The sequence below is a fragment of the Epinephelus fuscoguttatus genome, linkage group LG3 (genome assembly GCF_011397635.1).
Source record: "Epinephelus fuscoguttatus linkage group LG3, E.fuscoguttatus.final_Chr_v1".
Taxonomy (NCBI): Eukaryota; Metazoa; Chordata; class Actinopteri; order Perciformes; family Serranidae; genus Epinephelus; species Epinephelus fuscoguttatus.
In genome coordinates this window covers 9,260,380-9,276,143 of record NC_064754.1, presented here as the reverse complement: position 1 = coordinate 9,276,143, position 15,764 = coordinate 9,260,380, and the positions used below count along the sequence as shown (strand labels likewise).

Here is a 15,764-nt window from a genome sequence, read left to right as displayed (position 1 = left end):
AGACTTTTTATAGCGTGAAACTGTTTTACAAGGTGTTTTTATTGGTTTAAATCACCTGGTCTGTTTGTTTTGGAAGAGACTTCTGCGGATGATTCGGCTCTCGGTACAAACCTCTTGAACAACAAACACTGAAGGACTTCTAAATAGGTGAAGTTTCAGGCGGTTATAATCTGCAGTCCTCACCACTTGATGCCACTAAATCCCCTTAAAACTTACACTGTTCCTTTCAGGCCTGGTTTAAGATTAAGGTTAGAATTAGGTGTAGGTTAGGTTAGGTTAAAAGAGAGGTGGTCTTAAGGTTTGGGCTTCTGATTCAAGTTAGGGGCCAGGGAATGCAATATGTCAGTAAGGGTCCTCACAAGTATAAATAACAAACAAACTTGTGTGTATTGCTGAAAAAGTGCTAACCCTCCTTACATGTGTTTAGAATATACACTAAATGTGAATGTGTGTGTGTGTGTGCGTGCATGTGTGCTAAAGTACACATGTTTGTGTGCAAGTGTGTGAACAGCCAAAGTATGTGTTTTGCTAGGCAGTAGGGGATCCATAAGAGGGTCCGGGCATGCTGCCCAAACGCAGGTCATTGAGGGAAAAGAGGGGGAGGAGCTGCTGGAGGTTGAGGGGGGCTCACGTGTGGTTATGAGTTTTGCGCATGCCTGCTAGTGTGACTTGAGTCTGCATGCGTGCCTGGATACATATGGTCCTGTATGTGCGTGCCATCACAATACCTCCGAATAGCAGTGTGTGTGTGTGTGTGTGTGTGTGTGTGTGTGTAAGAGAGAGAGAGAGAAGTCAGCGAGGTTGTTCTGGAATGTGAAACCAGTGTGCTGAGGTAGCTGGCAGGCCGGCACAAGGACCTAAACACTGACTTCATTGTGGTTTAGCCTCTGCCTCATATTATGTCGGGGGATCCTGACGGTGATTGTGGAAGAATTTGTGGTGACAGCAAGTTTAGAAGTTAAAGAGGTGTACATGTAGCTGGCAAGCTGCCGGTTTGAATCCCAGATTGTGTATTTGGAAAAGCAGGCAGTGAAAGTAAATTAAGAATGCTCTTACTGCCAGCTATCATTAAAGAGCCATATAGTGAGACACCCAACAGAGGTTTTGCAGTTGTGTCACAAATCTACTTGCAGCCCACGTCTGGCGCCATTTAGAAGTTCCACCGGAGGCAAAAACTGGCTAAATATATAACAACTGGCAAGAAAAACAGATACTGAAAAACTTCTTCTCTGCTGTGGGCATAAAGTTTAAAAGGAAAGTGAAAAATCTATACGGTAAATTTGTTTTCAAACCTAGGTGAAGGAAATAGTTTGACTTTTATTTGTTCTCTTGGTGAAAGTTGCAGAAGAAAATCAATAATACTCTCATGTCTGTGTGTTAAAGCCCAGACAGACCAACCTGACATCAAAACATTAGGTGATGAAGGCCGACTGTTGCTTCACCATACGTCACTTGTGTCACAGCCAAAAAGTTGCGCTGAACACACCACAAAGACCACACTCAATGGCCAACCAGCACTTACGGTCTGTGCCTATGTGAAAGGAAATAACTCTTCATAGCAGCAGGTGGCAGTAGTCTGTATGCTTTATACAAACAGGGAAACGGTAAGTCCAACAGGATGGATTCAAGGTGCTAATTAGCCAGTTAGCACATTAGCAATACAACCTGACACTGAAAGAACAAATGATATTTACTGTGCGCTAGAGAACAATAATGCAAACAATAAAGAGCTGTTTATTAACGCCACATTAACTAGGGTGACACATGCTTGCCAGTGGCCGACCGTCAGCTTGGCATGTCAAGAGCCAGTAAATAGAGCTAGAACCAGGAAGTGATAAGATTAGATTATTTAGTTTAGCGTTAAGACTCGAAACGATGAAAAAGCTAGCCCGGGTCTGTCTAAAGCTTATAAATACACCTGTGTACCAACACATCTGATGCATAGCAATTAACACACTATATCTCATCAGTTTAATATGTATGCAAATAGAAATATAGATATAAAGTCATGTGAGTTGACTCGTGACCAAGATGAGGGTGATGGTTAGGCATAGGTAAGAAAAGTACTTGGTTATGGTTAGGAAAAGATTGTGGTTGACATTAGTACACTCACATGACTAACAGATGACCAATGACTTGTGACAAATAATTCAACGCTGACTTTTAGTTTCACACGGGACATGAACACTGGTCTCTTGGGTGAAAGTCCTGTGCTTGTTGGACTCATCCACCTCGCCTCCTGCCCACTTTAAATGGACTTTTGCGCTCTTTATATGACTTCTGTCTAATAGTGACACGGATGGGTTCACATTGGAGTTGGTTGAAAGCCCGGTGCGTCTCATACAGGCACTAAAGGGTGCTTCCAGCCTCATTAAAGTGACACGGTGGACTCTGCCCAAGCAGCATATTTTGGCACCCTGCGAGTGAGACCAGTCATGTAACTCTTGGCAAGAGATCAAACACCTGTATTTGCCAAAATGTAAAACTCTGTAATTTCTTTGCCTTGCAGATTCTCCTCCAAAGCACAGTGTGTGAGTTTTGGCTTCAAATAAATAAACAGGAATAAGTCCCCATACTGTCCCTACAGTAAACAGCAAACACATATTTTGACATCATTGTACTCTTAATTTCTCGTTACTTGTTGATCAACTGACTTAATAAACTAGGACTGAATGGTAAATATCAGTATTGCAGTGAGTTGTGAGTGATGGTAACCAGAGCAAATACCAGACGTGCAGAGATTATCTTGAAACAGATGACTGAGGATATTCAATGCAGCTCTCAGGTGTGATTGTTGTGTAACAGCACGAGTGAGAAGCAGTGAGTTGTGTCAACTTTCACAGCAGCTGTCAAGCATTTGTTCGCAGGTTTGGTCCACTTCACTGCACAGCCGGCCCCCCCGCCCCCCCCCCCCTTTGGTTTCCTCCTGCAAGATTTTTCCTTTGAAGCAGATATCTGGGTTCTGAGTCATTCGGTCTAACAAGAACTTACGAGTTGAGTCATGGACCAGGGTGGCTTTTTGTCTCATGCTTCACCCAGAGTATCATACCACGATGGGTGGAAAACTACTGCAAAATCTGGTTAAGCCCCTCAGTGAAGTCCAACCACAGAAATGTAGAGGATCGCAGTAACAAACCCACATCATAATGCTTCTCAGAGGTTTTTCCCCCAGGAACTGAGCAACAACTAAAACTCACAACACAGGACTGGACACTGCTACCATTCCTAAATGAACTGAATGGTCTCTTAATACATGGACTAGGACAGGACAACAACTAAGAGTTGTGGTTTTTTTTGACGTCAGAGGTAAAATAGGCCTATTGATTAAATTATGGCCAGTTTAGAAAAAAATGTGTGTACGGAAAACTGATTTTAGGGGATATGTTGACAGAAATGGAACAAAAGATAATAAGTATGTTTTCTCTAAGAATCAATGTGTTTTTGTTCCCTAAAGGCCCATTTCCACCAAACACCTTCGGTAAAGTACACATAGTACCTAGACCCTAGGTCTGTTTAGCATTTCCACTGCAAACAGTACCCTCAAATGTCGGCAAGGTTGTTGTCACTCACTGCTCCATCCAACACTCACTGTATTTCCTCATCACGGGTGACAGAGATGGAAGTCTGCACCTCGTTTATCATCCACAGAACGAGGCTGCGCGCCAGCATTTTCAGAACAAAACAGAACAGGCTGCAGTGAGAGTCTCTCTTGATGGGATATTTAAAGATAGTGGGTTTGTGCATTTATTCCTTCTCAGGCAAGTTTGGGGGTTTAGTGTTGTCGTAGCCCACAGGAACGACACTCTGCGGCACGTTTTTTTTTCTCCAAGTGAGGAGTTCACATAATACAAGTTAACGTTCCATCTTAAAAGTCTTCGGCAGTCGGCTCAGTGAATTAAATTATTTTTTTGTCAGACTCCAGCTGCTGCAAGAGGCAGGAAAACATCTTTTATTTTATAGTTACAGTGTACTAATAAAACTCTCCACAGTATGAACAGTGGTTACATGAGCCTCAAAACCAGCCACATCTCAGCCCTGAGCTGAGTGACCGTCCTCTATTGACCAATCAGACTGCAGTGTAGGTACCCCAACAGAGGGGTGACCCAAAAAAAGGGCATGTTATGGAACGGTTCCATTGGTACTATCCACAACTTTTCACAGTGGAAACAGAAAAATAGCATACCGAACTGAAGTGTAACGTACCATACTGCTCAGAGGAAAACAGGGCTTTAGAATGAGCCATTATATCTATGTAGGGAGCAGGTCCTTGTCCATAGAGATTGCCATGTTGCATGGCCATGTTTCTACAGCTCAGATCGGACAAACCAAACACTGGTTCTGTATCGGGCCATTTGTGTTTTTTTGTTTTGTTTTGTTTTTGTGCTTGAAATTGCTTTATTCAGCGTTTTAGAGGAAGAGTTATGACAATGTTGTAGAGTTATCCACAGAGGAAAAAAACTCTGTAGATAACTCTAGATAACACCTGCTAAAAGCCTAAGGAGGAATCCTAATTGGGAGAATTTTCAGCTGGTTGTAATCTGTATTCCTCACCACTAGATGCCACTAAATCCGCCTAAATCCTACACTGTTCCTTTAAACGCACCTTTAAGACTTTTTGCTTCATTCTGGTTATGATGTGTGCACACTCCTTATTTCTATTGATCGATAATTTGATACGACAGGATTCTTTTTTTCCCAGTGGTCATTTTGACTGTCATATTAGGAAAAGCACAGATGTTACTAATGACATTAACAATGGCTCTGTTCCATTTAGATGTCCCAGTCAGCTGTGACAGTGAACCGGCATGCACAATAGCAGGGCCCTGAGATTAAAGCAGACAAACTGAATCAAGCAGTCACTATTTTTTATTATTTACAACTGTGCTTTTCCCACTGTGACATGTCAAAATATCTTGTCGAGCCTGTAGAGATGACGACAGCCAATAACTACACGATGTATCATTTCTTTATACCTGAAAGTGAAACTTTAAGCTGAAATGATTTCGCGACATTATTTGGAACTGTTGCAGAATTAAGTTTAATTATCATTACCCCAGTAATTATGAATAAGTTGCTTATTTGTGCCCCCTTACCTCGGGGAAATTTAGTTTCTACCTATCATAATATTTTAAGTGCGCTGTAGCAAGAAAATGTATGTACTTTCAGCTGATGTCACCTCTAGTTATTTAAACTGTGTTTACCACAGATACTACACCAGTTTCATGCAGCTTATTATGTCTAGAAACCAGATCATTGGAATTATAATTTAATAGGATCTGTCTGTAGCTGTGATTAATGTTGCTGGAATTATTTCATAATATTTCAAAGCTGATTTTTACAACACCAAACAACTGAAAAGATTCAGCTGTCCATAAAAAACAGACATTTTTATGGGGAAGATTTAAATGCAGTTAGTTGTTGACAAGTGTTTTCCTCACAGTCACTCTGCTTTGTCATCACGTTACATCCCTACTTTGCACTGATGTCGATGGCAGTTTGGTGCAAAAATAATTGTACTTACCTGATTGGTCGATGTCTCACTGTTCATGAGGTTGTGTTGATTGCCACTGTAGGTAGCTTTTGACTGATGGATCAGATTCATCTCACTCCAGTCTGACTTCCTGTAGTGGTTAACACTCACAAGAGACCTGTGGATCCCTGTCAGAGTGAGAGAGACAGCATGTGAGGGTTTTGGGATGCATGGAGCAACAAAAGTGTACTTAGTAGGCTATATAAACTTTTAAGACTGCAGTCCTTTGCACGAGATACCTTCCACAAGAGATTTTATACATTTTACTTTGTGATGTAAATGTGCTCATTGAATGATTAAATACCACATTTGTAATTTTAGAGACTTTGCACTCTACTAAAGTAACTGCTAAAAAATCCCAAGTGTCTAAGACATTTTATCAGAATTAAAAAAATAATTAGTGAGTAGTGACCTCAAGTGTATTTACTGGATGTGTGAATAGGCAGTGGTTTGCTCGCCATATCAACTTTATAAGGGTGACAATATGTCAGTGTTGTGTTAACAGCTTGTTTCGCTGCTGCCAAGTGGCCAAAAAATTAATAATGTAGATTTAAAGGAGCCTTATGCAACATCATGAGCATATCTCTCAACATGGAGGTGGCTGAGCCGGCAGCTAGCAGCTAACGGTGCTAACATCTAACAATGGCAATAGTGCTGACAGTGTTAAAGTGGTGGACAGGGGATGAGAGGTTGCTTTAACCACTCTATGAGCGTAGTGCAGAGCAGTGGTGATTAGCCAGCCAGTGGGAAACACAGGGACTCACAGAGACTAAGATGTACAAATGGACAGACTGTTTACTACAACAACAAATAAAGAAGATCAGATTACAACACATACAGAGGTAGCATGACTTCATTTTTTTCCTCAGGACACCATTACTCTGCTATTATCTCAACATAGCAAATAGTTGTTTGCAGCTATATTAATGCTCTGAATGTTGCCCTGTTGCTCCATTAAGCATGAATCGAAAAAACAAAATTCGTTTTTTACAACACACTTACACAAAATTTAAAAAAAGACAAACCACTAACAGAAGATAACATAGGTGCCTGATTTGATTGAAAGTACATATCGATATTTATGGCTGCATGACCGCATGATGGTTCTCTCTCCGCAGGTGGGCAGGAGCAACCAGCAGCCATGCTGTCATTGGACGAGCCGCTGGACTTGAAGCTTCCCTCAGGACGGACAGATGGTCCACTCAGATTAGGAAAGAGGGCTTGTCCCTCCTCTATCTGCGCCCCTCTCAGCGTCACACGACCACGTCTGCTGTGCACAACCTTTCCGTCTCCACCCTCCTCCCCAGGTAAGAGTTAAACACGTGAACTTAAGGCACAGTATCAACACACAGACATATTGACAGAAGTCTCCATCATTTCTCCCCTCCCTCCAACACACACACACGACATGCCTTTGCTGATGCAGTGATTAAGACTGTGATAATGCAATAGAACAATAAGTGGATTCTGTGTTCTCACTTTCCTGCTAACTTAATATTGCAAACCCAATGAATGGCAGCTGTCCTCAAATAGATGTTCATTGTCCTCAGATTTGCCAGTGTGGCTCATGACAAGTAGAGCGTGACACTGACACAAGGTGACCTCAAAGATACGCACAACGTGGCCTCTGTGGCAGTCTGAGTGGACTGTATAACCTCATACTTTACAGCCCAGGTGCTCAATTATGTGTAGAATGACTAATGTGTGTTTTTGCTGATTCTGTGTGTTTTTTCTTGTTGTTTAACTGTTTATGTGCTTCTCATGATCCTCTTTGGCTGTGTGTAGATAAATGTTCCCATATGGAGGAACAAGGACACCACGGGGTCCTTCAGATATTTTCCAGACTCCCAGCACCAAGACTGGACGAGAAAACTGTGAACTTAAAGGAGTATTAATCAATATTTTAATCAATGTAATGGAATCAAACAATCGTGGAATTTTTAAGGTGTTCCCTGTAGTGACTAAGGTTTGACCCAACTTCTCCGAGGTTGGAAGTTTACCCAAAGTGTAATAGGGGCTCGCAGACCTTCACCAGTTCAGGGGTGCAAAACATAGCCACACAAGGGATCGTATACTCTAATTAGCACCCCACAAATAATGTTGCATACTTAACATATAGTAATGTATTTACATGAAGTTACAGTAGTTAGGTTTGGGCCCTAGACTGTACATAAAGATGGACAACACGTCTCTACTTATCCCCACAGTACAATGATGCTGCCATCTTGTGCTGGTGACGTCATTTGGAACCAGAGTCGGCACAGAAGCGGTCTGTGCGGTGCTGAGTTTGAGTTCCGGTCTAAATACACGTCTGATCAATCGCAAGCGGCGTCAATGATCGCTAGCACAACGAACCCCGATTTTATAGCTTCAAATAACAAATTAAAACCAAACTAATAAGAAAAACGAACACCTGAATATACATCAACATGACAAGAACTATCTAAAATGACAGAAACCATGTTGGGAAAAAATTTATTTGACATGTACTTTGAGTTTTTAGTTTGGCTCTTTTCCCATCAGCTAAAGGCCCATTTATGCTCAACGTTAAATACGGATCCGGATAAGGGCGGAGCCTTCTGTCTGTGCACCACGTTCATTTCGTCTGTATTTCTCCATGTTTCCATAAAGCTTAGGGATACGGGCCAAACGGAGCAGTACCACCGGAAACTGTGGGGGCAGTGTTGCTGTCACTACCTGATATGTAGCTCTAGTGAGACACGAAGAAGAAATAACAATTCAATTTCTCTCATCAACAGTAGGCTACTAGAGAAAAGAATTCTCCGTCCTCCAGTCGCGACGTATTTAACGGCCTCACCGACCACCGCCTCCTACAACGCTGCCCCTGTTTTTGTCTTTTACGCAAGAGGTACATTATCAATATGTCCTCCACAGTCGCCATGTTTGTTTTTGAGTCTGTTGTTGTCATAAACTTTTGACGCTGGGCTGCCTCCTGGTGGATATATTGGTTAACATCCATGCCAACGTAAAGGGCGCATGGAAGTATGTGGGCAGTGACGGTAACATTGTTTGAAATGGACGTATACATTTTCGTACGTAAAGGGAGCATCAATGGGCTTTAACAAGGAGTGGGTGGGCTTTATGAACTGTACTGCAGCCAGCCACCAGGGGGTGATTGAGATGTTTTGGCTTCACTTTGGGGGAGCTGTCATGTCAACGTTTTTATACAGTCATGGTTTAGATAAGTGAAGTTACTGTGGTTACCTTTAGGAAGAAACATGGTGAGGACGTACCTTAAACTGACTCAAAGTTTGCTCACACTTTTCTAAACACCGGTCTTCTGGGGAAAGTCCTGGCGAAGAGTCCCATGTTTTGTGACCCATCCACCATTCCAGTCTTCTTCCTTAATGGGAACTCTTCCTTCTCTACCTCCGTCAGCACATTGGTCACATGATTTCAGCCTTCCCAACATGGGTTATACATGTGTACGAATTTGTGTTCATTACTTTTCATAGGAAAACTCTGAACAGTGCACGAGAGCAGCCTGCAATAGTGGTTTAAAATAAAAATGTGCTCCAACAGAAACTTTGAGATGTCAGTTATAAGCTGACCTAGCTAAATAGTCCTACAGTTACTACAGTTCAGCATGGCTTCTGAGGCATTACACAGAAAGGTTTTACTTTAGTCTGACAAAGGTAACATCGTCCCATTTTACCCCTACTCTCCAGAGTCCCAGACTTCCCCTCAAGAGCGACCCGGGTCCTGCTTCAGTCCTCCAGCCATGGACCTCAGCCTGTCACCCTCCTCCCGCCATGCCTCCTCCCTCTCCCCGTCTCCTTCCTCCCCTTCCTCCCCCTTCCCCTCCTCCCCCCTGGAGTCCCCTCACAGCAGCAGAAGCCCTCAGCCACATCTCTTCTCACGGGTGAGTGCAGGTGTTCACACTTAACAACAGCTGCCTTTTCCAGTCATGAGCGTATTGTGTGATATGTCTTGAAACAAAACAAACAAACAAACAAAAATTAGCCTATCTGATGTGCAGCACCACTGGCTGATGCTTTATTAATTGTGATCAGACTCAGTCTACACTGGATGAGGTGCAGGTGCAAAAAACTTTTAAACACTGTGCAGATATGAAAAGACGCAGAGAGAAGACTGAGTAATTCCCGCGAAGATTCAAATGAATACAGACAAAAAAGATCATGCATTACAGGCATTTTAAGGACAACTGATAACATCATCCAGTACTCTAATGTAATTTTATAAAATCATATCAGTCAGACCCCAGATCATTTATATATTTGACAAGCTGTGCCTGCTTTTTCCTTATTTTGTGATAAGAAACTGTTTCATTAAACTCAAGTGCCAGAATGATAGCTGTCCACTTTGGGTTCTGTTTTCAGTCTCTATATCTCTTTAGCTGCTAAAAGCTCCACTATGTTCACACAGTCCGTATGGAGAGTGAAGGACTATAGTTTACTAAAACTAAACTAAAAACTAAAATTAGGTGTAAAAGACATTTTTAACAACTGAATTAAAAATAAGATTACACTGTAGAAAAAAACACAAAGCTAATGTGTTTTTTAGTTATAAAATTAACTGAAATAAAAGTGTACAGGAAATGCAGTGGTTACCACTGTCGCCTCACAGCAAGAGGGTTCCTAGTTCAATCCCAGGAGGGAGCCCCTCTATGTGGAGTTTGCATGTTCTCCCTGTGTCAGCGTGGGTTTTCTCCAGGTACTCCAGCTTCCTCCCACAGTCCAAAGACATGCAGGTTATTTGGTGACTCTAAATTGTCCGTAGGTGTGAATGTGAGCGTGAATGGTTGTCTGTCTCTATGTGTCAGCCCTGTGATAGTCTGGTGACCTGTCCAGGGTGTACTCCGCCTTTCGCCCAATGTCAGCTGGGATAGGCTCCAGAGACCCACGACCCTCAACAGGATAAGGGGTTACTGAAAAAGAATAAGTACAGGACATGTCTCTGCTAATTTGGTCAAATTTGTCAACACAACAAGCATGAGGAGGCGTAAGACTGGGATGTCTACATGCCTATGAGTCAGCTGACCAATTAAATCTTGCTCCTGAAAAACACTGTACTCTTCATAATACATACATATATATATAAACTATAACTAATACTGAAACTAGATTAAAACAAAAACTTGTTAAATAACAAACACTAAATTGAAATGAGTAAACTCACTCTGGAAACAAACAAAACAAAACACGAAACAAAAATTAAAAGCTAATCAAAAATAATGAACTATAATAAGTCTGGTGACGAGGCGGAACGCTACTGGCTATCGTTTGATGGTGATTTAGCTTAATATTAGCTTGGGTTTAAAGTTTATTTTTAGGCTTTTATTGCCTTTATTCCCGTGCTGCTAGAGAATGACAGATTAAAGGGAGAGAAAATGGTTGACGTGCAGCAAAGAGCTGCAGGTTGGAAATGAACTGGGCTGCTGCAAAGGACTCTACTTTGGGCGGGCACTCTAATGCAGTGGTTCCCAACTGGTTGCAGTCCAAAAGTGGGTCGTGGGTCCATTCTAAATGGATGCAAGTGACTTGCAAATATGTCAAGTTTGTAGAAAACACACTTTATTCTGAGGTACAGTGAATTTCCAGCACAGAGTTTTTATTCTGAAGTGCTGTTTCCTGCTGTAGAGTGAGTGAATAATGGACAGCTACTTTACAGAGACACCAAAATAGCTCGATGACATGGCCAAACACAAGTATGACACTGAGTGTATTAAACTATGCGGACCTGGAATGAATGACTAAGGAGAAATCTGGACCCTGTGGCTGGACCAGTTGGGAACCTCTGCTCTAATGTATCTACATTTATGCAGCTATCTGTTTACAGAGGTTAGCTGAAATGGCTGGTGCACAGAAAAGGAAGTCTTGGCGTGGATATCCGCTGGCTTGCCGGATCTCCTGAAATATTGACTGTTGCCCCCAGAGGCTTATCGTCGTCAGACTGATAGCTGATGGGTTCAGAGATTGCATTGTTATTGGAAATTAGATTACAGCTGCTTTAAATTTGATTATAAGAAACTGACTGTTTCATAAAGTTAAGGGAGGACTGTTCTGTGGTGTGTATCTTCATGTCAGCAGTAAATCTTATCCATAGGCATGACCACAGTCTTCTCAGAATAATCCAAGTAGTCCAGTAATCCATGTAGCTGAATGTGCTCCACTCTTCTTCAACAGGAGTGAATTGAATTGGGATCCTGGGAGCGGATCTAATTTGCTGGTGCAGTGTCTGCACAGCAGCACACAGCCGTCCACTGACTCTGTCCAAATCAAATTCTAGCCATGCTTGAGTGGTAAAACATGAAACACACAGCTTCTTTGTTAGAGCATCAAATCTCCCCTCATGGCCCAGATTCATCTTTTAGCTCAGAAAGTACCGATTTTAAATTGTCTAAAACATTAAAAGTGGACTGTGAGAAGGACTCAGTGTGTCCTCCAGACATACTTCAAAGATGTCTTTGAAACTGCTGGCGGCAGCTTTTTGTCCATAATAATTCATTTAGCAGACCACTTTGAATTTCTCCTTCAATTTTAAACATGCAGAACTTCAGACCATCTTTAAAAAACAACATCATCCATCAATAAATGCAGAACTAACGATGGTGGTATTTAGCCAAGCAGTAAAACACTGAGAAGAGCTTGTCTTCCTTGGCTGATGGTACCTTTCTCTCCATCCTTCTGTCTTTCAGGAACCAGCTCGTCATCCAGGTCTGGAGGGCGGCGCTTCACCAAAGGGTTATCCATTTTATCTGCCGATTGGCAGCCCACCGAGGGCGTACAGCTTTCCCTCCTCTATCTTCATCAGTCCGAACAGAGAGAAGCAAGTTTCACCAGAGCCCTCATTGGACGGTCAGCTGGCCTGCCGTTGGATGAAGGTGAATAAACACAGATAAATCAAAGCACACTGACAGGCTTGTGACTATTCTTCACAATTAAAATTAAAAGCCTTAGCTGACCATCCAGGCCTCATCAATCAATTATAATTTGTCAGTCAGATGCAGTTCATTTCTACTGTAAGAATACCACAGAGGGATGATTTCCCAGTCAAGTAACAAGCTCTGAAAAATGAAGCCAACGCGGAAGTGCCAAAAACTGCAGTTCTTTGAACGGCCACTTGAGGCTGACCCCCATTTTATAATACCTGACTTAGACTCACAAGTCAGTCTTTAGACGCTTTGCTTAACTAAAGACTGATGTCTTTCTCCCTGATTTTGTGTTTAGATGGGCGGATACAATTTCAGAGTTTAAAAAAACTCCCTACGTTGCAGAACCAATAGTAAATCTGCAGGGCGGTCCTTCGGTGGCTCGCTGAACTCTTGTGCTCGTAAACATAGTCCGACTGTGTGTAAAGCTTTAAACAAAGTCATTGTAAGTCCTTCATTTCCACAGTCTTGTGGACTGAGCACACATTTGATAAAACGGAGTTAAATCTCTCAGCATCCATTTTCAAGCTCTCTGTGTGTTTGTTTCCTTGCGGACGAGAAAAGGGGGAGTGCACATTTCCGGGAGGGCGTGTCCTTTTCAAAAATGCAAGAATGCTTTGTTGCTGGCAGAGATCTCTGATTGTCTGGTGGAGAGACTACACCTGACTTTACAATAGAAATAAACATTTTTACAGCCTGTTACAAAAAAACAGTTTTAGTCTACACGGCTAATTTCAACATTCATGACAACTATACCGGGGGTACGTTCCTATTTTTATTAATGCTTAAAGTCATGCATAATTAAAGGCAGACCGCTCTGAGCGACCAGCTGTCGGCCAATAGCGTCCTCAGCTTCTTGGTCAAATCCTTGGCCAAGTATGGTCACGTCTGGTTCCAAAAAAACAAGATGGCAACAGCCAAAATGCCGAACTCAAGGCATCTAAATGGGAGTCCACAAGTCAATGGGTGATGTCATGGAAGCTACGTCCATTATTTTTACAGTCTATGTTCCCAACCTGGGGGTCGGCAAAGCTTCACGGAGAGTGGTGAGGCCTTCTTGATTTTAAGGGATTTAAGAAACCTTTTTTCAAGTATATATAGTCGACCAAATCACAGCCTTTTATTCATTCCTGTGAAGAAAACTAAAGTGAAATTGTTATTTTTTAAGTTTAGAATGTTAGTCAAGATATAAACTTGAAATACATCTCACAGAATAAGAAAACACAAGCTGTATTCACAGAGCCTTCACTCTCTGCTTAACAGCCTTGCACTATATTTCTTTGTAAAGTATCTTTATAAAGTATGTAGATCACATCCAGGGATGTAGCAGAACAATGGCAAAGTATCGGGGAAAAGAAAACCCTAAATTTGTCACAAAAAAATGCTTACAGTATGTACGATTAAAAAAAATAATAATGCAGAAAGAGAATTATAGAAAATATCAGGAAAAATATCTGTGCTGCAATATTCTCAGGAAATAATCTGCTAAAAATTCAAAATCCATCCGAATTGCTCCGTTAACACAAACTTCCTGCAGTTACTGCCTTCAGTATTTGGGTTAATTGTACGGTTTATCAGTTGTTCTGTGCTGTTGTTGTTGTTATGCATTGAACACAGTATGAAACATCAATAAAATATGTCACTTCGTCAAAGGTCGTTAAATTACTCAAAAATAGAAAAGGGGTCCCTAAAGACAAAAGGTTGGGAACCACTGTCATAGAGGTGCTGGGTGAAAAAAAATGCTTCATTCACTGCTCATTATTATTATTATTATTATTATTATTATTATTTATTGCTTCTTCTTGTATTTTTTTTGTACTCTTTTTGCATGCCTAGTTTGTTTAACGTTTTTAAATTTTGAAATCTTTAATCTGACTCTTTCCCCTTGACTGCTGTAACACTGGAATTTCTCAGTTGTGGGATCAATAAAGGTGTATCTTATCTTATCTTATCTTATCTTATCTTATCTTATCTTATCTTATCTTATCTTATCTGATCTTGAAGAAGACTGCAACTACTACTCTGACCACTAGGTGGTGCTAAGAACAAACTGGCAGTCACACAAAAAGAGAGAAAGAGGATGACCGCCAACAATTGGTACAGAAACAATTAGTTACATTTTGACACTGATTTGAATAATCATTGCATTCATTTAAGCAGGAAGAGCCCAGAATTCACGTGTTGTTGCTGCGTTTCTGTGGTTTTAGATATTTTAAAATACATAAAAATATTCAGACATTTTGAGATTGTAAAGACTTAACAGTTGATTATAACAAAGCACTTCTCAAAATAAAAATCTCAAGCAACACATAATCCAACATACTGTATCTAAGAAAAAAAAATACATTGTAAATATGAAGTGACCAAGAAAAGTAACCAGAGCATTGAACAAGATCATAAATTGTGTTAGTAAAGTACAAAATGGTTGTAATGCTTTAATAGATTAATGACAACAAAAACTTCAGTCAGGTCAGTTAACTTGTGATATGATTGAAACCATACTTCTTAAGAATAAATATTATTTGACACTTAAATTATTTGATTAAAGCAAAACTGTGTAGAACAGCAGGAAAGTTTAAGCCATTGTAGAGCTGAAACATTATATCAAAAGAAAACTCCATAAAATGTTGATGTGAAGTCACGTAAAACATGTATAATATGTGTAATAAACTTCTCAAAAACAACTTGACTCGGAGCAGTTCTGCAGCATTGTTGCTCCTCAGTTTCATCAACTGACTTCAGTCTGTGTATTTACAGTACATTTCTCTATCCTGCAGTGCCACCTGCTGTTCGACTCGCTGCAGGACTTGGTGGATCACATCAACGACTTCCACGTCAAGCCTGACAAGGACTCTGGATACTGCTGTCAGTGGGAGGGCTGTGCTCGAAACGGCAGGGGCTTTAATGCCAGGTATGTCCGGCCTGTTAGATAAGCTTTTCTAATGCAAATATCCTGGTTGGATTGGTGGGAGGGAACTCCCTCCTCCTGTGTACAAAAGTCCTTTATACTGACTGCTCGCCTTTGACCCAAATGAACGTCATTATTAAGTAGACGTGTAACAATATTGGGTTAAAGGCAAGTGTTGTTTTTAATTTTAAGTTATTATAAGCTGTACTTTTCAGTGCTGTTTGAGTTTCTTGAAGACGTTTCACCTCTCATCCAAGATATAGCATATAGGATTAAAATGACCTGGACGACTGAGAATCTTCACCAACATGTCCTTTGCATTGTTTTCTGCACCTTCCCCCAAATTTATCCTGAAATACTTTGCTTCTTTGGAGGCTTTGTGATTTCCACTAACATTTAAAATAAAGTTCAAT

The 15,764-nt window shown here is 41.1% G+C and overlaps 1 protein-coding gene across 1 annotated transcript in view; it reads left to right on the top strand.

The window, feature by feature from the left end:
- Nucleotides 1–15,764, top strand: part of LOC125885838 (zinc finger protein GLIS2-like) — a 43,255-nt gene that overhangs the window by 19,794 nt on the left and 7,697 nt on the right. The window contains exons 2-5 of the mRNA XM_049571637.1: nt 6,649–6,837; nt 9,220–9,413; nt 12,210–12,395; nt 15,221–15,354. Coding sequence (XP_049427594.1) covers nt 6,672–6,837; nt 9,220–9,413; nt 12,210–12,395; nt 15,221–15,354 — 680 coding nt within the window. The 5' untranslated portion in view covers nt 6,649–6,671. The remainder of the gene's footprint in view (nt 1–6,648; nt 6,838–9,219; nt 9,414–12,209; nt 12,396–15,220; nt 15,355–15,764) is intronic.